The sequence below is a fragment of the Odontesthes bonariensis genome, chromosome 8 (genome assembly GCF_027942865.1).
Source record: "Odontesthes bonariensis isolate fOdoBon6 chromosome 8, fOdoBon6.hap1, whole genome shotgun sequence".
NCBI lineage: Eukaryota > Metazoa > Chordata > Actinopteri > Atheriniformes > Atherinopsidae > Odontesthes > Odontesthes bonariensis.
Genome location: NC_134513.1, coordinates 13,255,183 through 13,281,145, shown reverse-complemented (window position 1 = coordinate 13,281,145; position 25,963 = coordinate 13,255,183). Strand labels below are relative to the sequence as shown.

At 39.4% G+C, this 25,963-nt stretch overlaps 2 protein-coding genes across 5 annotated transcripts; both read right to left on the bottom strand.

Moving 5' to 3' along the window:
* Positions 1 to 2,721: 2,721 nt before the first annotated feature.
* yeats4 (YEATS domain containing 4) lies at positions 2,722 to 6,213 on the bottom strand. Its single transcript, XM_075471794.1, has 7 exons — positions 5,846 to 6,213; positions 5,527 to 5,646; positions 4,497 to 4,563; positions 4,271 to 4,365; positions 3,904 to 3,993; positions 3,588 to 3,675; positions 2,722 to 3,440 (listed from the first exon to the last, which is right to left on the bottom strand). The coding sequence occupies exons 1-7, from the start codon at positions 5,894 to 5,896 to the stop codon at positions 3,271 to 3,273; spliced, it is 681 nt and encodes a 226-aa protein (XP_075327909.1). The 5' UTR covers positions 5,897 to 6,213; the 3' UTR covers positions 2,722 to 3,270.
* Positions 6,214 to 8,911: 2,698 nt separating this feature from the next.
* Positions 8,912 to 24,926, bottom strand: cpsf6 (cleavage and polyadenylation specific factor 6). 4 transcript variants are annotated; one of them, XM_075471790.1, is made up of 11 exons: positions 24,838 to 24,926; positions 20,843 to 21,052; positions 20,631 to 20,734; positions 20,180 to 20,331; positions 19,831 to 20,004; positions 18,838 to 18,945; positions 17,451 to 17,949; positions 17,224 to 17,339; positions 16,967 to 17,120; positions 16,618 to 16,816; positions 8,912 to 11,523 (listed from the first exon to the last, which is right to left on the bottom strand). In XM_075471790.1, the coding sequence occupies exons 1-10, from the start codon at positions 24,895 to 24,897 to the stop codon at positions 16,630 to 16,632; spliced, it is 1,764 nt and encodes a 587-aa protein (XP_075327905.1). In that variant the 5' UTR covers positions 24,898 to 24,926; the 3' UTR covers positions 8,912 to 11,523; positions 16,618 to 16,629. The 4 variants fall into 4 exon arrangements, with proteins under 4 accessions (XP_075327905.1, XP_075327906.1, XP_075327907.1 ...); XM_075471791.1 differs by having other exon boundaries at positions 20,186 to 20,331; XM_075471792.1 differs by lacking the exon at positions 18,838 to 18,945.
* Between the last annotated feature and the right edge of the window lie 1,037 nt (positions 24,927 to 25,963).

Genomic DNA, 25,963 nt, shown 5'->3' with positions numbered 1-25,963 from the left:
GAATAGAAAGGCAGATAGCATAGAAGAGGAATAAAGTGTAGAATAGAAGGGCAAATAGCATAGTAGAGGAAGATAGTGTAGAATAGAAGTGGCATAGTAGTCTAGCATAGAAGGGCAGATAGTATAGTAGTGTAGCATAGAGGAGAAGAAGAGCAGAGAATAGAGTAGCATAGAGAGAGGAGAAGGAAAGGGGGCCGAGGGGCCCCAGAGATTCCAAAAGGTAAAAGCAGAGGGTTATGGAGACCACCACAGGTGAAAGTAGGGGTTATGGAGCAGATATTATTGCTATAATATTTCTACTATTATAATTATAATAATCAATGTAACAAAAAAAATAAATAATAATAGCTACCTATCTTATCTCTATCTTCACATATTCTATCCCTTTCTTGGCCAATTCTATCCCTCCCTATCTTCTCCTATTCTATATCTATCTCCAGCCTGGCCTATTCTATATCTATGTCCGCCTATTCTATCTTTAGCCTGGACTATTCTATATCTATCTCCGCCTATTCTATTCTATATCTATCTCTGCCTATTCTATCTCTAGTCTGGCCTATTCTATATCTGCCTATTTTATTTTAGCCTCTCCTGTTCTTCTAAAACCTGAAGCTTCACTTCTTTCCTATTCTATTCTATTTGCTACGCTGCTCCAAGTGCTGACATCAGGGCTTGAACCAGGGTCTTCTCCACAGGCAGCTCACGGTCCCCGACAGCTCCATCATGGTCTCCGACAGCCGTGTTGCTCCAGGTGCTGACATCAGGGCCCGAACCAGGGTTTTCTCCACGGGAAGCTCACGGTCTCCGACAGCTCCATCATGCCACCAGTCCTCCCGGGACCTGGAGATGTTCTGGGAGCGCATTTAAGTCTTCATTCTCGGGGTAGGACTGTAAAATTTATTCAGGCTAAGAGTTGAAATTATTTACCTAATAGCACCTGAGCAGGTGTGGGCTTTGATCCCCCACTCTCCCAAACACCACCTCACTGTTTTAACCGTCTGAGCTATCTGCCCTGTAACACTTTCTCACAAACCTTACTTTGATTGTTGATCTCTGTCCCTGAAAGAAATGATGATTAGATTGCTTAAAGAAGAAAACCTAGAAGTCCAGAGAGCATTTGAGGGAATTGAATCCATGATGATTCCAACCGCAGGCAGCATTCCATCATCCTGAGCTACTCTTTCTAAAGAACTGTGCTGAATTTTAAAAGTCCCATGATCATAGTTTCCACGTTCTTGGAGACTGAAAGTTTTTACCCAACAGCCTGAGCTGTTCAACTACACACTGAAAGGTTGAATCCTAAAGTTTCTCTTTTAATTTTGGCTTCATAAACCTCAGCCTTCTCTGAGCTGAACAACCTGCCCTTCCTTTTCTAAAAGCCATCAGCATCCACAGGAATTGAACCCCCTCCCTCTGCTTCCACAAGCTGCTCTGTATCTGCCTGAACCACCAAATCACAGCTTCAGCCTCCTTTCTGAGCTGCTTACATTCTTCTGTTTGGATGCTGAACTGCAGAGTTTATTTCTTTAAGACAAACTAAACTAAAAGCTGCTCAGTCACAGTTTGAGCCATTAAATGAGAGAATGAAACTTTCCCAACTCAAAGCTTTTCTCTCTTTACTTTGGCCACTAAAACCTGAAGACATTTAAACTCTTTAAGCAGCTCTCACAGGACTTGAACATATGATCTCTAAGTTCCAGAGCAGTTTCTTGACCCTCTGAGCTATGGCTCTGCTGCTTTCTTGGTGCTTTTTACCTGAGACTGGTGACCACAGACACAATCTTTTAGATTTCCAACATGTTTCCTGTGAAGCAGCTTTGCTCATCAACTGTCTTTGATTTGTTCAGTTTCTTCGTGTTGGGTTGGGACTGTTCTGTCTCATGCTCTGTATCCAAATAAAGTCTCTGACTTGTTGGATTCAAAATTTGAAGACTGAGAAAAATTGATTGGAACCTGGAGAGGGATTGAACTCAGTCCATCTGCCTTCTCAAGCTGATCTCTAACAGACAGAGCTGTTCTTCCTGACAACAGTTTGCTTTTCTTGAACCTCGTCTCTTTTTTTTTAGTTTTGGCCTTCAAAACGGAACCTGGTAAAGACTTGAACTCGGTCCCTCAGACTTCCCAAACTGAGCTCCAACTGTTCAGCTCTGCATAGGATTGTGGGACAGCCGCAGACATTTTTTCCAAGTCAACTCTCAAGTCTTTGAGGACCAATAACAAGTCAAGTCTCAAATGACTGAAGAAATTGTAACTTATTACGTTTTAAATAAACACTTGGGCAGCTAAATGTGAATGAAAACTAGTCAACCTGGAATTTTATCATGTGTCCCTGAAATAGTAAAAGTATTCAGATTCAGATGAAATGGATCTCTTCAAAAGATTAAGTTCTGCACAAGCCTGCTAATGATGCATTGATCTAAATCAGGTGTGTTGAAGCAGGGAAACATCTAAAACCTGCAGGACAGCGGCCCTCGAGGACCGGATGTGGACATCCCCGCCATAGATTGTAACGCCCGAAATTTGAAAAAAAATTATTTTACATTAGAGTCAATGGGAGCAGTTGGGGGAGATTTTCAACCTGACCGATCGCCTTTATGGACAAACCACCCCTGCCAAACAGTAATCATAATTGGTAAGAAAACAACTATATCTTTTTTTCTAATGTGATCAAAGATGTACCCAATCAGGGCAGAAACAAGAATCTTTTCTTTTCAGAGAATATAAAAGAAAGTAACATTACTTTAATTATTTTCTAAATAAAACTAAAGCCTAACACGATTTTCTTCATTTGTGTTACACCAGGTAACCCATGAGTGGTACAAGTGGATGGATGAGTAGTTCAAGCGCTTAAAAATGTCTTATCATGTGTCGGTGCTTCAACATAAGAAACCGACATGAGCAATGTTGTTAACATGTTTACTTTGTACAAAAATGGTCATATAGAAAAAAAGAAAAACAACAAATAAAAACAAGAAGCAATTCACAATGAAAAAATCAGTAATTTAAGATGGAGCAACATGGCATTTTCCCATAGATGATAAACATTCTTTCCCTTAGAGACATGGTATTTCCAGTGCAGACCAAACAGAAGACTGTTTATTAACACTTGGCTCCAACAATATCACTGTCGGGGGAAAGGATGCAAAAACAGCCCATTCTGTGTTTTTTCGTAGATCCAGCAATGCTTGGACTGGATAACAAGAACAAAAAAAAATCCTTGACGCAGTTACAGGTAAGACATCCACATTTCTATGCGTGTTTTTGTATCTTTCAGTGCTCCTTGTGGTCTCCATCCTCCTCCAGTTTCCTGATCTCTGCCTTTAGGTGGTTGATGTTTTCTCTGCTGGCTTTCAGTTTGTCTTTCAGCTCCATGATCTCTTGACTCGTTCTCTTCTTTGCGGATTCCATTTTCTCCTTTGTCCTCTGCTCCAGCTCACCGACTGCAGACACAACCCAGAACACACTATGAAGAGAAATCCTAAAATTGTGTGAAAGCTGTTTTATGGTGGCAAAAAGTAGAGTTTTACTTTATGTGGGTACATGTGGTTGAATAAAACTGTAATAAATTAATTTATAGTAGTACTTACACTCTGTCTCATGCTTGTATGCTCCCAGAGTGAGCTGTCTCGATGTGGTGAGCAACTGCTGCATCATAGCTGTCGGATCCTGAAAGATCTGAAAAACAAAGAAAAAAAAAAAAAAAAGGAGGTTCTTACTCTTATCCTCACAAAAATTGTCAACATACAGACACAACATGATCGTATATGATCCATAAGTTTGATCATTTTGAGAAAAGCAACTCTACGAGTAACCGCCCTTTATCATTCGCATATAAATGAAGGACCCCGCAAACTGATGCAGTAATAACTGCAGTCACACACAAGAGCATTAAAGAACCTGTACCATTTCATCGTAGAATTCAGAGACAACGGTCTTTTTCGGCATGGCACTGGAATCTGACTGGAACAGCTTCAACAGATGGTAAAGAGTGACCTTAGAAACACACACAAGCACAGATCAGTACGAATGGGGAGGTTCAGCTCCAAGACCCCAATTCCTTTTTTTTTTTTTTTTTTAACTACAAACACGATTTAGTTTTGATAATGTGAAAACTATCATGCAAAGAAAGCTCAAATGAGTCACACCGCTTCCTTTTTTTTTTTATATTTCTACCATTATTCCATGTGTTAAAAACATTGACTACAAAGACCAGCACACAGCACTTTTTGGAAAACTTCCGTCTGAAGCGGCTACTTGACGCGGGTCTTACAGGCCTCTCATTGGGATCAATGAAGAAGATCTTGACGATGATCTCAAACTCCCCCCAGCCTGTCTCTGTAATCTCATATGGAGGCTTAGTGACCACTGCAAAAGAGAAAAATACGTGGACAGACTGATGAATGTCTTTGTTTCATTTGTCAGATCATTTTAAACAGCTTAAAAAAAATAAATCACTCCTTCCAAACACCACCCTTACAACACAGAGATTAACTCACCTCTAAGGGGGTTTCCGTAGCTCTCATGTAGCTTGAACTGGATCTTCTTCACATAGGCAGACATATCCTGGCAAAACAATTGAATGTGTTTAAACATAACAGAAAAATACCTCAGAATTAAGGTCGTCAGACACAAAAAGTGGCAACATCTGCAACACCTGGCCAAGATTGGGGAGTCACAACACTTATGCAGTTAATTCGTTTTTAAATAAATAAATAAAAACACAAGAAAAAAGGGGTTACAGAGCTTCACAAGCTGTTGCTAATGGACAGGTGGCCTGGCCAGTAGAAACAATAGAGAGAGCTTTAAAACTCCTTCAAGAAGGTAATGCAACTCAGAGTGTTGCAAACGTTATCGACTGTTCCCAGTCTGCTGTGTTTAAAATCCAGAGCGAGTACAAACAAAATGTGGAGGTTGTGAACAGAGAAACACACATTTTGACTCATGGCAATGTGCCCACACAAAAAGAGCAATAAAAACAGGAGTCAATGTTTGTGATAGAACTGTATGAACCTGGCAAAAAAAAAAAAAGGGGAGGGGGGGGGGGGGTTATATCCAGAAAACACAAATGTAATCCATCACTGGCACATAAACTGAAGAAAACGAGGTTACATGACAAGAGGAAATGGTAGTTGATGCCTCTACAGTAAATGCAAGGGTGAACATTGACATTTGAACACCCTTTTTAAAAAATCACATTAATCAAACGGTTTGGTGACGTTCTGGTCATTATTCAGGATTACAATACATCTTGCTATGAAGCAAAGGGTGAGGCATCAGCTCAATAACACGATAACGAACAGTTCTGACCGTTCAAAATTTATGGTGGGAATTTGGAAGAACCAAGAAAATAAATTTAAAAAAAAATGCTCCATGACAAGGCTGATCTAACAAGAAAGTTGAAACCTGTCTGATCAAGAATATTGTTTTTCATTCATTAAGTCCAAGCAAAAGGAGGTTCAATAAAATAACACCCGGGCTTTATGGGTAGGTTTTATTCTTCATCCAATAAAAAAAGCTGTGTCTTACCTCATTTCTGTAAGGCTTCACATAAACAGACCACTGGTGAGTGTGTCCATCCTCTTCTCTCTTCTTCCCAAAGTAACGGGCAACATTTCCAAACACAATAGGCTTCACTATAGTTACTCCCTAAAGCAAAACAAGACACGTTTTAAAAAAAAAAAGAAGCGTATAGTCAGTAAGCCTCCATATCACCATTGATATATAAGAACGACAAAGGGCAACTCTATTGAGCCCATACCTGCGCCCACAAAAAATAACTATATGTCAACAAACTGTTTTATCCCAATATTTTACAAATAAATACTCCGGTCCGACGTTACTTTACCTTGACGCGCCCCCCGGAATCTGGACCAAATTCAGTCATCTTTTTGAACATAGTACACCAAAGAAACGTTGCATACAAACCAGTTGTGTACTCTACGACACTCGACTTGTTCCACTGTGTTTATTAACCTCGAGTAGACCTGCCATTTAGGCATTTAAAATATTTCACAGTGCTCGCCTCAAATTCTGCCAAACAAGCGCCGGAAGTCATGAGTGCAGCGTGTTGATTTGTCCGGTAAGAAAGAGGCTGGGGTAGTCAAAGGTTCCGCCCCGTTCGTTTTCCAATCATGTTCAGTTTCAGTGAATTAAATCTGCTGAATTCTTGACCCCTTTTTTCCTGACGTTAATATCTTGACTTCGAAACCAAGTTCAAATTTGATTAAACACGGTAAGCAAGGGCTAAGTTAAATCTCTTATTTCAACCATGGTTGCAATTATTCAAGTTGTAATTTTCAAATAAATTATTTTTCATAAAAACGACTCAACATGCATGTTTAAGAACAACAATGTAGCAAGTAAATACTTGATCATTTGTGGAAATGGATATTGAACCTTTATGAGGTTGCCATTTTAACAAACGAACATTGGTTAGTCATTTATGAAGCTTTCTCTCGTCATTGGCACGAGCACAATTTCTTCATTTTCACAAGCTCCACTTAAAGAAAAAAAAACGCAAAAAGCTACAGCTTGTCAAATACCTTCAGTCTGTTTTAAAGTACTTGGATGCACGATGTAAATATGAAATAAAAGAACAAATGTCTAAAAGAACATGTCTATTTACCTGCAAGCTTAAAGTTAATCAGAACATTTCTTCATACAGTTTCCCAACAACCATACGTTACACCACTGACAGATTATTTAAAACTTTTGAACAATGCTTTTTAGTCTGTGGGGCAAGGACGCAGGAATTCCTTCTAATTTCTTTTTTTTTTTTGTTAACACATTCAGCGGCAGGATGTTTACTCATCAATTAGCCTACTAATAATGAATTATGAGAGGCGTTTTGCGTATTAAGAGCAACTCATCATTTAAATTTATGTGTTTATATGTAAATAAAATATATAATACTCACAAGAGTTCCTGATTATTTTTTTAAGACTAAATCCATCCTCCTCTCTTTATCATTGACTCAGTTTTGAGCCCCCCTCCCAGGGGTCTCAAAATTAAACAAACCGAAATATCCTTGCTTTTGATCATTGATACACGTGTTTATCCCGACTGCCTCTTTGTTTGGAGCATCCCTTGTTCAGATCCTCAACAATCAGCGCTTGCAAAGCTCATTTTGCGTAAAAAGGGTACATTTAGTAGCTTTAACTGACCTGCTGTCTTTGAACTACTTCGAAAACTTTTATTTCATCCCTTCAAACTCTTTCTCCTTCTTCCTCTTCTGTTTCTCCATCTTTTGCACCCTGTCTTCAGATGACAGCAAGATTCAAATGAAAACGCTGGCGCACGCGCTGGAGCCGAGCGCCACTACTGTGTGTGGCGGTGGGGCGCCTAATCAGTCACGTGCCTGTTATTGATCATTTCATTTACACACGCACAAAAGCTGTTAAATAAAGACTCCGTGTACGACCAGATGCTGCCAGAATTTGTCAAAGGCCAAGCACCCGGTCAGAGCGATAAAAAAACAAGCTAATCAAACAGGTTAAAGTAAACTGAAAAATAAAAATGTTTAATTTTCTTTTCACCATCTTCATGGCATCTCTGGGCAATATTCCATTAGGGAGCATATATGCTTATCTTCCCTCTTCTTTATATTCTTTTGTTGGGAAGACGAGATATATTCACAAAAAACAATCAGGTAAGATGTGTACTTGAAGCCAGCTTCATCTTTTCTAAAGCTTGAAATAAGAAATACATCTGTTATAAAGGACATAAAGGAGTGTTGAGTAGTTTAACTTTCAGCTCCATCTTAAACTTCGGCCACAATGAGAGGTTGGACAAGGTATATAAAAATGTATGTGCAAAAACACCCAAAATAAACCCATCCATCCATCGTCTATACCCGCTTAATCCGTGGGTCGGGTCGGAGCCTATCCCAGCGGTGATCGGGCGAGAGGCAGGGTACACCCTGGACAGGTTGCCAGGCCATCACAGGGCCACACAGAGACAAACAACCACTCACACTCACTCCTAAGGACAATTTTAGAGACACCACTTAACCTAAGATGCATGTTTTTGGGTGGTGGGAGGAAGCCGGAGTACCCGGAGAGAACCCACAGGAGAGGGCTCTGGTCTGACGAGCCATACATTTCAGATGTTTAAAATACATCGTTTATCAAAACATTTATACTATTCAAATGTTAAACTTCATTATCTTCTAACGTCAGAACTTAGCATGAAGGGGGGGTGCCTGAAATCTTGAGTACGCTATATACAAATGAAACAAAAGAAAACCAATCTTAATTTACAAGTTTTATTTAAAACTGACAATGTGCACGGTCCATGTCCAATTTCTGATAGATAGAAACTAGGCAACAGCCCAATTATCTAAAGCCCCGAGTTACATCATTGAGAAGTAAGAAAAAGCTTTGTACAATGCTTTTTAAAGTCATGCAGCCCTGAGAGGAAGTCCTGCTCGTCACTGGGCAACGCTGGGAAGCCTTGGCACATTCATTTTAATGAAGAAAAACCTCAGCTTCATTAAGTCACACCTCACAGTAAGTTTGAGACAACTCCAGTCTCTTAAACTAGGAAAAATGTTTAGATGTTTGGAAACATTAGAGAAATAAATACCTTTTAGACTGTATGAGCAGGGTAAAGGGTCGTGCTTGATCCTGCAGAATTATCCGGACTTCTCGTGCATTGGTTTGCATTGGATATTGACCTGAAAACACTTACCTTCAGCACTGTAGAGACAAGCAAGCGAAAACAACCGACACAAGCGAAAACCCTGCAAACAGCTGTTCTTATTCCAGCTGTACACCCTTCTGTTCAAGGAGTTCTGCACAATTAAAGAGGGCTGGGACAAAACACAGGTCTACAAAGCATTCGCTGCACACATTCACCGTCTTGAGAGGTAGTCGATTTCGATTTTTAAAAAAAATAAATCAATAGCTCCATCTTTAAACATTTAACATACGTTTTTAAAGGAATTGAACAAGAAAAGTAACATGTGTTCCACCCGTGATAGCTTTAAATCTGAGAAACCCAATTTACAAACCGTTTCACTGCTCAACTGGGTTTATGGCAACAAATCAATTAACATTGGGGGAAAACAAAATGTCTTTTTTTTTAAGGTCAATTTGAAAAGTCTGACAAACAGCTTTGTTTTTACATTCACCATTTCACATTTTCAATGGGACGATACTTCTGAATGAGCTTGAATTTGGAACCTACAAGATGATTGAACAAAAACCATGACGATTGCAACCAACATCCAGCCAGTCAGTTAAACACAAGAGCAAAGCTTTGTAAAAGTTAATCATTAATTCACATTTTCTTTTCAACTCAAAGGAATCTTTTTTTTTTTTTTAAAGTCAGCATGATTTAGAATCAAATGGAAGAACTTAAGATGAATATCTGATGACACAAGTTGCATCACTAATTCTCGACATTTTTGTTAGAATTTTTCCATTTTTATTTACTCAAATTAAAAAAAAAAAAAAAAAAAAAAAAACCTGGCAGGTATTACAATTTCATAGTAACCCGTATTGAAGCAGATTAACCAGATATAAATAGTATTTAAAAGATTTGGTCTCACACAGTAAAAACATTGAAGTTGTCGTCATTGTCCAAACATTACCTCATAGGCAACAACTTTGCGTTACAAAGAACTGACAATCACTCTGTTTGACAAACATGCAGGACATTAAAGGGATGCCTCGGGTTCTGGAGGTGGGGTTTTGGGAAGAGTAGTTCGTACCTTACCCGCAGTGGGAGGTGGTCAGAGCACTCTCCGTTTGCTAACGGCTAATGCCCAGGGACAAAACAAGTCAAACCTAAAAAATTTTACCGCACTTTCGCAACACTATAGCATCAGACCGCCGTTTACTTTCTCACAACTTGGAGAAAGAAAAAGTGAAAATACCAAAGCAAAGACAAAGACCTGGCTTCTTCTGGGGAGGATTTCTGCATTAGCCAGCTGAAGAACTACTGACAAGAGAGACGGAATTGAGGTAGACCAAGAAATTGCCCAGGAGGAGGATATCCAACAAGTCTGATACAACTTTTGGCGGGTTCGGTAGGATTCGTTAGGTAGCCGTAGTGGATGCAGCGAAGCTGGAAAACAGCCGTCTGATGCAATAGTGATGAGTTGTTAAAAAACTTTTTTTTTTTTCTCTTTTTAAAAAGTACAATGTAGCGTTTTCTGAACCACAATAAAACATTTACAGGTTTGAGTTGTTTCAGATGCTAACAGATGTTTAGCTGTTAGCTTGCCCTCTTCCAAACAGAGAGAACTCCGACTGCAGCCTTTTGCTGGTCAGATCCAAACTACATCACATAACCCCCACTTCAAAAAACCCAAAACAATCTCTTTAACATGTTGGATGGCAGAATAAAAGAGCTCTTGCACTGCCTGACTATAAATATTATAGCGCATTTCCCATTTTTTTTTACAAATCACTAATTATACTGTTGTTAGCGTTCATATCACAGAAGAGAAAACTTAATGTTTTACCAACACTGATGCTCTGCTTGAGACATGGGATTTTAAACCTAACAATATATATTTTTTTCACAGTAGCAAAACATACCGCAAATACAGCTTTGTCCCAATTTTTGAGATTATTCAGTGTCGTTACACACGAGTCAGCCCTGAGAAGCCACTTTGTGAACAGCAGCGTGAGGTTTTGAGTTACCAAAAGCTGCCAAAAATGTTCTTGAATAGACATTTCAGCTAAGTCATGATCTACCTGTCACCCCCCATATATCTATCCATCAGGGCACATTCATAACCTAAAAAAATGTATCCATTCTAGGAAAGAAAAAAAAAAAAAGAAAATCCAACAAAAAAAGGACTACAGCCATGTGCTCATACAGCTGAAAACCTATAAACTAAAGTATGGAAATTCAACGTGAAAAACATTTCGCAGTCCAAAATATACATTTAATATAAATGAACAAAACATGTAGAGGAATTCACCAAATGCAAAGTGTACCTCAGTAAACATTTTTTATTACAACACCATCTAGTTTTTAATCAAAAAGCAGACATTTACAACCATACTAACCATGAAACAAATATCGGAGGGGGAGGGTGGGAGAGAAAACAGCAAACATTTACCCTATAAAAACTGAATGTACACAGTACAGCTAGCCAAAGGGGAGAGACGAGACAAAAAAAAAAAAAAAAAGTAGGATGTGATGTTTGTGTTTTCTATTGGGGGATCACACTGCCATTTTAATGGTTCCTTGCAGAAAAGCGTCATACATACTCTTTGTTCAAATAAAACAAAATAAAAAAGCTGTTTGGAAAGTTTCTTTTCTTTCATCTTTAGTTACCATGAGTATAGAAGTTTGGATAACAAAGCCTTACACAGGTCAGGGTCTTCCATCCACTGCTCAGGCAGACAACAGATAGAGAGAAGGATGGGTGGAGAAGGAGAGGAGAAATGGAAGGGGTTGGAGGAAGAGATGGTGGCTGTAGTCCTGTCTGGTCATGCAGGGTGAGCAGGGAGTGGTGCACTGAAAGCGTTCCTCCTTTTCCTTCCTTCCATCCTTGATCCTTGTTAGCTGAAATGTGTCAAAATGAAGGGTGGAGTTTGGTTTCGAGCCAGCCCAAAAGTGAATACTCCCCCCCACTCACCACTCAATCTCTACACTAAACAAAGTGTACAACAAGGTTGGGTTCAATTCACCATCACTGTGAGCTGTAAGAATCTACCATTTAGCAAGTCTGTGGACTTGTAGCCAGGAAAGTGTGTGTGAAAATAACAAGTTTAAGAAAAAAAGCTCTTATTTGCTCGGCTGATTGTGTATTGGCCCCAACCCTAGCACAGACACAGAAACATGCACATTTCTACAGGAAATATCCAAAATCCATCAGCATGTACACACATTCAAGAAAAAGCATTAATATCTTGCGTATGCCTTAAACTTCTCTCTCTCTTTTTTTTTTTTTTAAAAAAATCACTGTTGTTTAAACATAGATTTTAACTATGTGCATGCAAAGTCAATTCATGTACAGATAGATATCGTGTCACATGTAGGACTCATGAAATACAAAAACTGATGTCCATATGTTGATATAATTTCCCTTTTGGATGAATGGAGTCTTTTTTCATTTCATCTTATTTGATTTAATTTCCTTAGACATCTATTCTAAGACGTGGGACAATGACTTTTAGCCGATTTGTAAAAGGATTGTTGACAGTGTTCAGAGAATTTGAAATTCAGAGATGAATACACAGCTAAATGTTGTTCAACCAAGCATAGCTTTGCTATTTAGATTGTATCAATTGCATCGAACAACTGGCTCCGCTGCTAACAACTTCCAATGGTGAATAAGGCTAAATTATTAATGGAACAAATACACTATGTGCTGTACCCCCATTAACATAAGCAAACGACAAATCTATGACGTAACGATTGTTAGTGTGCAGTTTTCTAAGATCCATCTTCTAATATTCACTGGGTCTGTGATGTTTATAAAATGTTAGCCCAAAATGTCTTAATTCATTTACTTTACGCCATTAGCAATTTTTACTCAATACCTCAGCCAAAAGCGAGTATTTTTCACTAGGTTTATTTTCACAAACCCATTCTGTTGTTTATTTTCTCTTTCAGCCAACTAAACAGTGTGCTAATATTTTCAATTGTTTCCCCCCCAAGAGATTAGGATTCAATTCATAGGAATTCAAAGAGTGAAGCACTTATTGGAATCTGACACATGGAGCTCAGGGAACTGATTATCAAAAGCAGTACCAAAATATGTGTTGGTTTTTTCTACACATAGGAACACAGGAAAAAAGTTAAGTCACTGTGATTTCATGTGCAATTCAAGAAGATGGAATATTCTGTGCTCATACCTGAGTCAGAAAGTTCAGCATGCAAAATACAGAAAACTAAGGCGGCTACCAAGTACAAGAAATATATCAGGAGCAAATTAACAAGTCAGCAATGGTCCACTATCCAGATAATATTCCTACACAATCTGATGAACTGCAACAGAAGTTAGGCTTTTTTTCAGTTTTCCTTTTTGTACATTAATTTCTTGATTTGAATTTAAAGATTAAGTCCCATTAAAAATAAGTTCTCCTTCAGATGGCACAAAGATGCCAAATAGTTGGTCTCTACCTCAAAAAAAGACATTACATAGTTTAAAGATTGTAATCTATAGTATAATTATAATTTCATATATATATATATATATATATATAAGGATTGCAACTGTTTACATGTCAGATAGCTACAGAAAAACACAGCTTAGCAAATTTTACAAAACACTCAAAAAGTGCAACTAAACCTTTAATCAATTGTCAAATTTCATGTAAAATATAAGATTAATAAATCATCTGCCATATCAATGAAATTCAGTTCATTGCAAGTTATTATAGAAAACATCAGATGTGCCAATGTCAGTTATTACAGCATGAAAATGAAACGCGTCAGAGCCAAACCAGGGTCAGACAGTCCTTGTAGTAATAACAAGTCTAAATTCTCCTCCCACAAATCAGCCTGATATGCGATACTTACCATGTCCAAGTTTAGATTTTATAGAAACATGAGCGTGGACTAATAACAGATTTGTTGAAAACTGACATGGATGCTTGTTGCCAACCTGTAAGTGAAACCGTTTAACCCTGGTTTGACATTAACAAATGGCTTGTATTTCTCCCTCGCTTTTTTTCTTCCTAAAGTATAACTGAGTAGGTTATGCCCTGCAAACACACACACCTGTAAAAAATATAGACAGCATAATAGCAATCCGAGCTCATGACGAACACTGAATTCTCCATGGTAATATGAACACACAAAACAATGTGAAGCATACCTGGACACAACAAATGGCCACACTACAACAGGAATAACTGCAACACCATAAGACACTCAACTTTCAGCTGTTTTCCACATGAACAAGCTCTGGCATATTAAATTCAAAGGCATGGATCAATGGAAAATGGACATATTTGGACATGTAAATTTTTGCCCACTTCCACTCAGTCATTCCATTTATACTGCATAAGACATGTTTTTTTAAAATTACCCAACAGGTGGATTTTGGCATTACCAAAGGTCATCAGGCCTTGTGCCCACTGGGGATCTCTTGTGTAGGAACAACAGGTACCTGCTAGGAAACCGCTATGACTGCTGTTCGCATCTTGAAAAAGGCTTTCCTATTGATGTCAGTGAAACTGTAAAAATGCTGCGCTAAACGCCAGAGGAAACGTGATGAAATACTTAATATTTCGCTCAAATATATTTCAAAGAGGTTCCCAGTGGACACAAAGTCTCATTGAGCAGGAAAGTGTAAATTCAAAAAGGACAAGGGAGAACAAATCAACTCTACGAGCACTGAGAGCTAAAAATCAACACAACTCTACACTATTCACAAAACAGAACATTTCTGAAATAGTTACCAAGTTACATCATTTTAGGTTTTGCCTGTTTTCAGAGGTCAGCAACTCCACAAGTTCAACCACCCCAGTTCATATTTTCCTGTGCATGGAAACCGGGTATACTGATAATAAAGTCAAATATTCCCTTGCGCGTCCAATATGTGAAGCATAATTTATGCTCTGTGCCTGCAAATCCACGTCAAATTTGTTTTACACCAGGAAGCTCGTCTCAAATCACGAGAAAAATTTGGGGATTGGCAAAACTGTACAGAGATGCTGAATGCTCTATAAAGACCCAATGGACTCTGCTTTATAAAGACTTCTTTACACACACATCACCACAGACATCTGAATTCTTTGGCAGTAAAAACCCATTTACACAATTCAAACATCATCTCAACTGCAGCTCCAAGAATGCCCTGAAGTTAGCATGTTTTTCAACGTGCAAGAGACGCAGTGGAAGACAGCATCTTCCCACAAAGATTGAAAAGAATCATTCACAGAAACCTAAGAATCCCAAACAAGCACCAGCACTCAAAATGACCCTCAAATTATTTCTAAGAAATTTGACATACGTCACACCATCGATGCGCTAGGAATAAAACTGATGTACAAGCTGGTAACAAGTAGTATTGTATGAACTCATCTAAAGATCCATTATGACACATCAAATGCCCAACAAAAAACACTGATTGCCGACAATATTAATCACTGGGATGATCTCTGAGCAACCTGGATTTATTTATCATACTAAACTCAATACAGCAGCCTTAAATGTTCACTTTAACTTGAAAACTAATTCTCTTGATCCCAAAATGTAAATGTCTTTCAGGCCCATAGATAATTTATTCCTGTATGGATGTAACATGATGCATGTAGCACTGTGAGCACCACAACTTGGGCATTATACTTACAAAAATGTCACAATATTTAAAAAGCAGACACGTGTAAATATATCTCATGCTTTCATTCAACCTCAAAGGTTTACAATGAGGTGCAGAAGTGAGCGCTGCCGCTTTATAAAAACATTCAATATGACACAATTTAAATGTCAAGCAACATGAATCACAAGCAAACATATTGCACAGTCATATTGGGAAAATTTTTTGCATCTGAAAAATGTTCAGATATTAACAAACTTTTAAGATCTTCCCTCATAATTACAACCATGTTTTCAATTCAGCTAATGACTTTAAATGATCATGTTTACAGCATCACTGCAGATGGGACAGTTACAAAATGTTGATTCGTCTACGGTCGACAAAATTAACATTCACTCGTGTTTTTGAATATAAAAGCTGAATCCCTCCTAAACACTATTTGGGCAGTATTTTGACATCACACTCCAGTATCAGATCAAGGACACCAAAAACCAACAATGACACAAAGGTTTATATATTCACATCTAAGGAAATGGCAATTAACCAGTCAATCTGAATCTTAAAGCCAGAAAAATGATCAACATTTGGTTATTGGTCAGAGCTACTGGTAAAACACAAAATTCTTATAGTTTCCTACATTTTAGAGCAAAATGAATATATTGAATAGACACAGAGATCTTAACTCTCAGTTTGGCAGATATAGTACATATTGTCAACCCAATAGACATGTGTGGAAACGCTAGTGTTGCACTACTTTATTACTATGCATATGTGCAATAATATATTTTTTATTAAGAAATATACATGGTAGAAAAGAAAAGAATATGAACAGTGAACTTTGTAATTTACCAGCCTTTGAAGCTTGCATGTTGACCAAATTGTGACAAAAACATCCACAAAAGTAATTTCAAGTCACTATCAATATTTACTTAATTTCAATTACAGTGTAGCCAGAAGCTATAGGCAGCATAGGGATACATAGTATTTTAGGTACAGTCACAACAACACCTGTAATGGTTCATTATGCAATGTAAAAGAAAGCATGACTTACCTCACACCTACCTGAAACCACAGGACTGAGTTTTCAAAGTCTTTTCTCGGCTTACCCCTGCTTCTCTTCATCCAGTGATTTCTGGGTTTGATGATAATATCATCGACTATAAGAAGGTGACATATGTCATGGACACATGAAGGATTCAGTTTTGGGGTTGTGGGCTTAACGGATGCAATATCCAATTAAGAAGAGAGGCAAAGGGGACTCAGACAAGACTTCAAAATCTCATCTGCATTTTCCTCTTCTGCCATGTTCATCAGGCTGTTTGGTTCAGTCCAGTTCTAACACAAATGGAACAATAAAAAAAAAAGGAAAAAACAAACGTTGCACCCACCTCCATTCTAAGCTAGCGGTGGCGATACTCCCTTTCCCTCTCTCTTTCCCGGTCTCTGTCCCGATCACGCTCACGATGGCGATCCCGCTCACGGCTCCGCTCCCTGTAATAATCTTCGTGCCTGTCACGACTACGAGACTTGTGTCGCCGGCTCTTTTCTCTAGACCGGCTATGGTCACGTTCCCTGGAGCGCTCTCGCCTTGTGGACACAAAATAAGATAATTAAGTTTTCAACACAAACTTTCAGAGAGTATTCAAATCTTACAATCCTTCCCACTCTAGCTTGTGAACACCTTGGAATTAATTTGCTCCTAAACTTTGTGTTGGGTGGCCTATCTAATGGAGTTACCTCGAAGCAGAGCCATAGCTCTTGGACTCAATACCATGAAGACAGTCCTGCAGGGAACTGATGAGGACTTTACAGCGGTCATCTGCTGAGACTTTGGACTGCTTTATCAGACTAATAGCGGTGACCAAAGTCTCTATAGCGCTGCCATAGTCAGCTAAAAAAAAAAAAAAAAAGAAAGAGCGAGGTGGCATTAAAGTCTCATTTATCCAAAGTCTTAATGTTTGTGATACTTGTGTTATCGCGGGCATTTGCGTTACCTGCACTGGCGTCAGATACAGCCCGAGATATGGCGCTGGAGGAGATGGCTCTGTTCCTGTTCATAATCTCCTCAAACTCTGCCTCACTCAAAGGGGTCCTTGATGACTCCATCTCCCTACAAAGTCACAAAAGACTTTAAAAAGCGATTCAAACTAGCTAAAACTGTCTTGACAAAGCATCTTTATACAAGTAGGTTTTCTTTCTCCTTTGAAAAAAATATTCTTACCGGCCTCCAGGACCATAGTCTCCTCTTTCATATGGTGGCGGGCGTCCATATGGGTCATTTGGTCCTGGGGGGCCTCGGCTGTCGTTAGGTGGCAAGTTGTTGCCGCCAGGTGGGGGAAAGAAGGCAGGGTTCACATGAGGGGCTGGTGGTGGGCCACCTGGTGGGGGACCTGGCAAATGTGGAGGAGGAGCCAAAGCCATTGGGGGTCCAATAGGGCCTGGAGGGCGAGGAGGGAAGGGTCCTGGAGGAGGTGGGCCCTGTTGAGGAGGTGGGGGACCAGGGGGAGGACCATAACCTGGAGGAGGTGGGCCTGGAGGAAGAGGCCCCATTGGTGGCTGGCCAAACTGACCAGGGAAGAGAACCGGGGGAGGAGGTCTGTCACCGCGATTTGGAGGGCCTGGTAGAGGAGGGGGGAGGCCCTGGCCAGGAGGTGGGGGTCCTGGAGGGCCAGGGGGACCAGGTGGACCAGGGGGAGGACGTGGAGGACCCTGCATTCCACCTAAGATCAAGGAGCAAGACAGAAACGCAAGAACACACTTAAATCTTGGTAACTTTTGTCTATTGTGAAACCATAGAACTCCAACCAGAATTTCAAGACTGAGAAATGAGCTTGCTGATAAAAATCCTCAAGACATAACTGTCAGATACACATCCCTGGTGGTCTGTATTTTCCATTCATCCATCAATCATTAAGGTGCTGATTGTGAGAGCCCAAAGAGGAGACACTGACAAGACAGATGAGAGCAAGCCAATGCCATAAAGAATTAAGAAAAGAGCCTACAAAATAATGCTGAAAATTAAATCACAGGGCAACAGACCAGATGAGGAAATACAGTTGGAGCAACAGTTTCTGGCATCATTTCCTCCCCCCATTTATACCAAGAGGCTCTGTGCTTTATACTGGACTCTCAACACTTAATGACAATGGTCCAGTGCTTAACAACACAAAGAACCCCCAGACAGAACTCAAAATTGTCAAAAATGTAGTTTGCCAATGCATTTAATCCTTATCAAAACCGCCTTAAATGGACATGATTTCATTACCATGGGGACTAAAAGATTTTGTCATTAAATACATTTTTTAAAGTCTCTCATGGAACTGAAAGAAGGAACTGAATTTTAAAGGAAGAATTTTCTTGAGTTTTCAGTCCATGACCATATCCATGTTTGATTTTATATCCGTGGATTTTAAACAACTTTAAAGTGCATCTTTAATGGTGTATTTCTCTTAAAATCTGAATTTGTGGGGGGACGACAATATTTGATAGATATCATGTCTGTTGAGTTGGTTAATGAACTGAAACAGAGACAGTAACACAACTCCTTCTCTGAACATCTGAGGCTTAAGATAAAAAGATAACTGATCAAATCAGTTGAGGTGTTTCACCTCTGCTATGCCAGCTCCCGTCCCTGCCCCCTGGCGGGAAGGGATTGAAATTCATATCCATCACAGGGCCATCTTGATGCCCAACCAGATCTGGTCTCATCCCCGGGCCTATTGGAGAAGAAAGCAAACCAATCACAACTCCTCCCTCCATAGCTCCTAACTGAAGTTCCTGATGCAGCCCAGTGAGGTGGGTCGCCAGCCATTAAGCAAAAGAAGAGACGTGAGAAGCGGGAGATAGAGAGCAACAAACGCAATCTGGGAAAAAAAGCTGGCAACTTCATTTGCTCCTAAACTTTGTGTTAGGTGGTCAAACCGAAATCTGTAAGGAGTTGGTGGCTTGCCACATTAAGTTTTGAGCAAACTGCTCGTCAGGGAATGGTGTTGGATAAATGTCAGCAAGCAAAAGACTGCAGCCAGGGAAGGATAGTTTGTTCAACTAGAGGTGAAGTAAGACAGAGAAAGAACCAACCAAATAAGAAAGGAGCATGCAAAGACAAAGGTCTGCCAGGAAAGATTTAAGTACTTCCCAAGAAACGTGTACTACAGCAGACCAGCCTTGGTTCTGTGCAAGTATAAGTAGCAGCAATGCCTGAAGTGCTAACTGAGGAAGACTACCAGACAAAAAGCACAATCTTAATGAAGCTCAGTTTTCAAGGCACATGTCAAAATGAGTTACGTTTAACTTTTGCAAATTCCACTGATGAACTGTTGTTTACACACGCGCGCACACACACACACACACACACACACACACACACACACACACACACACACACACACACACACACACACGTGTGTGATATATATGTATATCACAAAACACATTGCCCACTGCTCTATACATCTACATACAGTTTGCATTTTAGTGCGCTTACAACTTGAAAAATATATATATATTTTTTTATTATAAAATACTAGCTTTCATCTAACAACAAGAAGGGGAGCCAATCCCTCCTGATCGCCAATGAGTACAAAAGCTACTACCAAACTAACCAGGGAAGTGTGGTGGTGGGCCTCCAGGCCCTACAGGACCGGGGAAGCGATCTCCTCCAGGACCGGGTGGTCCAGGGAACCTGCCTCTGCCTCGACCCATGGGGAAACCGCCACGGGGGCCTGCACCGGGAGGACCAGCTTTACCTTCCCCAGACATCTGGCCCGACTGGGTACCTGTGAAAAGAAAGACCCAGAAAACAACTCAAGCTTCTATTTATATAGAAAACCTGTGCAGTGAGGCACAAGTCATGGATCCCTAACTAATGATTTTGAGCTAAGTTAATGTATGGTATGTGTAGTAAAGTATTATTTCTATTGATGAGATTAAAAAATAACCGTGAAAACTTACACTTACTTTTACGTGACTGCATCTCAAACTGGCTGAGGGACTGCTTATTGCACGGTGTCACGATAGGATTTTGACCATGGAGCTCCCTCTTCGACAAGAGTTCCATTAACTTTCTCGATGATGCCTCTGAGCCGACACACACAAGTGCAAACCTGGGGAACACAAACAGGAGGGAACGAACAAACAAACAAAAACAAACAAAAAAAAAAAATCAACCTCAATGTGACCACTCAAAACTTGCGCCACTACACAGCACTCAACAGATAAAGGACCTCTAGTAAAAGGATTACTTTCTGGAGTAAAATAAATATATTTAATCTACGCTAAAGCCAAGTGCTTCCATAGATGCATAGAAGTGACCCAGTACTGCACACTCAATATTCAACAAGGACTAACTGATATAATCTCTGACTTTATTCAGTCGCATCATATACAAATAACATGAACTCACCCTTTTGACTGGCCATTGGCTCTGTTTTCAAAGAACTTTATCTCGAGCACATCTGTGATACCTATTGAACGGATGGCTTCTGTCAGGTCTTCGTCCGTTGTCCACTGTAAAAGACAACACAAATTCAGTGTATCGCAACCAATTTGCTGAATTGAATGAAAATTTACAACTTTCAATCAAAAAAATTATTATGACTGTTCACTTATACCCACCCATGTAAGGTTTCCTATGTACAAGGCAATCCTTTTGCCAGTGTAAGTGTATACCACGTTGGGCGGGGCACTTTTCCCTCCATCTGAACCACCTGGTGGAGGCAGTGTATCCAGGTAGTCTCTGTCTTCTGGAGCATCTCCATTATTGGCTGATGGGGATATCACATCATCATACAAGTCGATCTGGTCGTGAACTGGGTACTCCGCTTCCTATCATGAAAAGACAGCAGCCATTTTATCAAACACTTACAGGATTGTGAGCACTTTCAATAACACCGGTGTCATCTGTGAGAGTAGATCAGAGGAAAAAATGTGCAACATTCAGAAATCAAATGTGTACACGGTCTTGAGTAGGGCTGCAACTAAAGACTATTTTAATAGTTGACTAGTCACCGACTATTGAAACAATTAGTCGACTAATCGGATAATTATTCATTTTTTTTCTTAAATTTAGCATGAAGTTTCTTTAATTATGTGGCAAATTATAATAAACACAGGGAAGATGGGTACATCAATGAAAAATGCATCTTTTATTCAACTTTGATGCTGATTCATATAAAAAAATTAAAAATGTCCTATCTAAACCAATTAGGCACAGTGCTCGGTCAGTATAGACATAAATCCATAAATAAATAAACCTCTGTCCATTATCAAATGTACAATGTGCATCAAAAAACAAAAGGTATTGGCTTGAATGTTACTTGAATCTTACTGAGGCGAGTCAGACTCCGTTTCGTTCAACTGCCCGACGTGCTTTCTCTTTAAATGTTCGTGCATCACAGAGATGCTGCCGTGATTACGCAAGGTCTGCTTTGCAAACTTTGCAAGTAATCTTTTTATTCGCCGTATCCAGGCTAAAATGCTTCCAAACTTTGGAAGTTTTGTTACGCGTAGCTAATGTGTTGGACATTTCTGTGTATGTTACCGCTCGACAGAGACGCTATTGTGCATGTGCGACTCTCGGCAGAGATTGTAATTAAGTGAGATGCCTCACTCTGTTGGAAAAACACGTCTGGCGACAATGGAATTCACTGTCGACTATTTCTATTATCAATTTATGTCAACAAATCATTGCAGCCCAAGTCTTGAGTAGTGTGATATAGACAAAATTTTATATCCCGATATAGTATTTTTTTCTTAAAATTAATGACAATTTCTGAATTTTTGAATGGCAATGGTGTCTATGATTTTGCAGTGTCTGCGGGACTGCTTGTCATAGGGGATGCCTTTGGTCAACGATTCTTTCAGGTACGTTTGGTGTTTTTTCCCCCCTTTGTTTGTGGTTTTGAGGTAGTTTGTCGCATCTTCACGCTGTCTCTGTACTGTTCTTCTAGTCATGTCTTTAAGTGATAAAACAGATTAGACGTGTTCGAATCACTAGTCACGACTTGTTGGCGGCATGTTTTGCAAATTAAACTTTTTAAATCCAAACCTAAACCACACTATGGAATTCCGGTTCCCTCTTTTCGACACCAATTCCTCCATGGGTTCTGTTTCCATTGTGTTTTCCATGATCGTACTCTCCACCAAGCTCTCCGCCTTTGCCATGTTGCTGTTCATATCCATGCATGCTCCGCTAGCACTGCCGTAAATGAGTCTTTGCAGGTGACATAAAATGCTTCCGCAAAGTAGTAGCGATTTAGTCACATTTAGCCTTTATTCATTGTTCATACAACGTGCAATTTTTATTAAAAAAAAAATTAAAACAAACAAAAAATAAATAAACGATAGAGGACTATATCGTACGGTAGAAATTTTTATATCACACTACGATATATATCGTAATATTGCACAGCCATAGTCTTGAGCAATCAGGACATACTGCATTCCATGGGCGCATTATGTTCACCTTTTTCCTTCGATATAATGACGTCAATCAGTTGACACACAACTACTTTTTAAGAAAAAGTTTTGGGAATTTAAAGGGAAGCTCACTGCTCACGCAGGAAATGATTAAATAATGGCCAGGCCCTTCATGTGAATTTAAAAAACTGAAATAAAAAGGGCCATGAAAATAAAATCGCGTACCAAAATAAGAGTTCCCTGAAATATATTAAATAGGTATTACAAAATAAAAGTGTCATGAAAAAAATAAAAACACTTGTATTTTGAATTTAACGGCTCTCCTTTAAAGGGACACTGTGTAATTTCTTCCCCCATCTAGTGGCGCATTTTTATTTTGCAAAGTCAAATGAATATGCTCTCTAGCGCCTCGCGTTTTCAAATGTGCTTGCAACTTGTTGAACTACGGCAGGCGGTATGTGTCAAGATTCTCTTTTTCGCTTTTTTGGCATGGCATTACTATGGTCTTCCATTGCGAACAAAAGTGCAGGCCGTTCAGGCTGGTTTATACCAGAGAATGTCTAATGGCATAGACTGGCTCTGTTTATACCTACGTGCAAACGTGACGTCAAAATGACATAATTTCCGCTTGCAGGCCTGGCATTGGGGAAAACGCAATTCGAAGTGCTTTATGTCCTTCTCGGCACTTCGTCGTTTTTCATAGACCGGAAGGACATGGCAGCCTCCATAGAGCTTGCCCGCTCAATGTAGATACAGACAAGTGATTCTTCGCTCAGGAGGATAAGTGAGATTGTTGACAGAGATCATTTTACACCAATGAGGACTAATTTATGAATGAATATGTTGATTTGAGCTAATAAATGACTTAATATATTACACAGTGTCCCTTTAAGAACTGTTCTATGCATTATTGAAACCTGCAAAGATAGCGGTAAATCACCCTGACCAAGAAATGTGGTTTAAAAGAAATATCTTGAGGTGGGAAATCACTGATGGGGGACCGTTCATCAGAAAGTTAAACTATAATTCAACTACAACTCATTCAAGAGATAACTTTGGACAATCCACATTTACAGAAAGCAAAGTTTAATGTGGAATTACTTCGAATAAGTATCGATTTCAAAAGTCTTTTGTCTGGTTTGTGACTAACCTTATCAGATAAGGGTTTCCCGTCCTCACGAGAGCCATTTTAACCACCGTCTTAAGGTGTTCCTCTTTTCAAATTAGTGTGTAGGAGTTAGCGCTGCTCCCCAAGCTCACTTCAGACTACACACAAAGAGAGCGAGGCGAACTAGAACGGTCGAAGTTATGCCATGATATCAAATTTCAAAACATGTCTCCATTAGTTGCTCAAGCATAAACTTTGGTAAGCACTGGATTCATTAGGTGCGACTTTCCTTCCTGTCAAATGTTCATGCTTTAATTTAAGTCAGCACGAAACACGTATTGAAAATATTTTGTTGACATTTCGGAGGAGACAACGCTGCAAGTGGATAAGCCTTATCTGCAAATACTTTGTGGCCCAAGTAAAGACCTAATGGAGTTATACTAGCACAAAAGTCATAACAAAAGGGGCGTGTGTACAAGTAAAAACATCTACCGCGAACACACTTCATGCTAAACCAAGCTAATTTCAAGCTGCTAGCCATTGTCATTGAAATGAGTCTCTCCTTGATACACTTTTTAGCCCAGGAACTATATATATCTGGCACAATTTTCATTTTGCTTTCACCTAAGGCTTGCACGTATAAATTTACAAAACAATTTATTTACTGAACAACATCAGCCTAAATACTACGAGGTTAGCTAAGAAACTGCGTTTGTTTAGTTTGCTAGCCCGCCACGGACACTATGCTGAGGCCTGTGGGTGTGCTGACGGTACAGGCGGCAGCTAGTAGTATCTACAAGGAAAGATACATACACATGTACATAAATATGTGTATAATTTGTGCACCAATTACCACACATAGAACACGGCCTCCTCGATGCTGTTAATACCACAAATGCATCATTGCCTGGTGATAGCTTAGCTGCAGGCTTGCAGCATGGTGAAAAAGGCCTATATGCGAAATAAGCTCATCTGACCGCCATAACACGCCATTATCATTCGAATCATAATATCATAAAAATGTTACAGAAAAAACACAGCATTATACAGAGCACGTTGGTTATTAGGGGTATAAAAAATATACCTGGGTGAATTCCTCCTCGACGTCGGCGTAGATGTCGATGTGATCCACACCGTCCGCCATTTTCCTCTGGTCCGCAGCTCCGTCGGCCCGGCAGTGCAGAGCTCCAGCAAACCCCAAACAATGAGCCAGGGAGCGAATACAAGAGCCCCTGCTGGCCGTTTGCAGTCATTACAACACTTCAGTTGTAGACTGTACAGTAGAGAACTCGGTTCTCTCAATCACAATAGCAAATTGATGCATAGTTCGCAAAATTAAAAGGGTAAAAAGAGGTGTTTCCATTTGACTGTCATGGTTTTGAGCAGGAAAAATAAAATGGGGATTTCTACAGTCATTGGAAGAATTGCTGGACACATATCGCTCCAATGGGAATACATGCTGAAAAAAAAAATTGTGTATATAATCTCACAGTTTTATTAAAATGACCACAGTTATGGAAATCCAAGATTTTTTCATGTTGTAATATTTAGAATGCGGACATTTTTCTGTCATCATAAAGTATACCCATTTATTTATATCATCTTATTGTGTGCATCACATTCACTAGTGTGCTGAAAGTCCATTTCAAGTTTCCAGGGATGGCAAAGACATTACCTGCTCATGTGTGCCTCTCACTGGCGAGTAGTAGTTTCCTTAATTGGACAGTTATTTTAAGTTCATGTATGAGATTAAGGGTTTAAATTTCACACAGATGCTTACTTTCTAATGCTGAGCAACAGAAAATAAGCGTCAATGAACCTACCATTGGCACATTTTTGGGTCAGCTAAGTATAGCAAAGCATTCAGCATATATTGCTGTTTACAACACAGGGCATTTATTACTTTGCTGGATGGGAAACAAATAAAAACTGGTTAGAAATCAAAAGTATACCCACATGTTGAAGTACAGCATGTCTACGCCACTGGCTACACTTTCAAAATTCAAAATTCATTGAATCCCTATTTTAACAGCTTGTGATATTATCAAAAAGTTCATTAAACTTTTAAGATGCTTCCAGAAGAAACTCAGTCTTTTGTGGTTCAAGTAGAGCCCCTTGGGTGAAAAGGGGCACAATAAGGCAAGATTTTTAAATTCAATAGCTGGATAGCATTTCTTTAAAAATGTTCTGTACCGAGCTGTAAAGCTGTT

What these genes read in the sequence shown, in the direction of transcription:
- yeats4 (XM_075471794.1), bottom strand. Translation starts at nt 5,896, where the DNA reads ATGTTCAAAAAGATGACTGAATTTGGTCCAGATTCCGGGGGGCGCGTC. An exon ending in CTACGGAAACCCCCTTAGAG is followed by an intron (nt 4,366 to 4,496) that starts GTGAGTTAATCT and finishes TCTCTTTTGCAG; the next exon opens with TGGTCACTAAGCCTCCATAT. An exon ending in TTGATCCCAATGAGAGGCCT is followed by an intron (nt 3,994 to 4,270) that starts GTAAGACCCGCG and finishes TGTGTTTCTAAG; the next exon opens with GTCACTCTTTACCATCTGTT.
- cpsf6 (XM_075471790.1), bottom strand. Translation starts at nt 24,897, where the DNA reads ATGGCGGACGGTGTGGATCACATCGACATCTACGCCGACGTCGAGGAG. An exon ending in GCCAATGGCCAGTCAAAAGG is followed by an intron (nt 20,332 to 20,630) that starts GTGAGTTCATGT and finishes TGTGTTCCCCAG; the next exon opens with GTTTGCACTTGTGTGTGTCG. An exon ending in GCAGTCACGTAAAAGTAAGT is followed by an intron (nt 20,005 to 20,179) that starts GTAAGTTTTCAC and finishes TTCTTTTCACAG; the next exon opens with GTACCCAGTCGGGCCAGATG.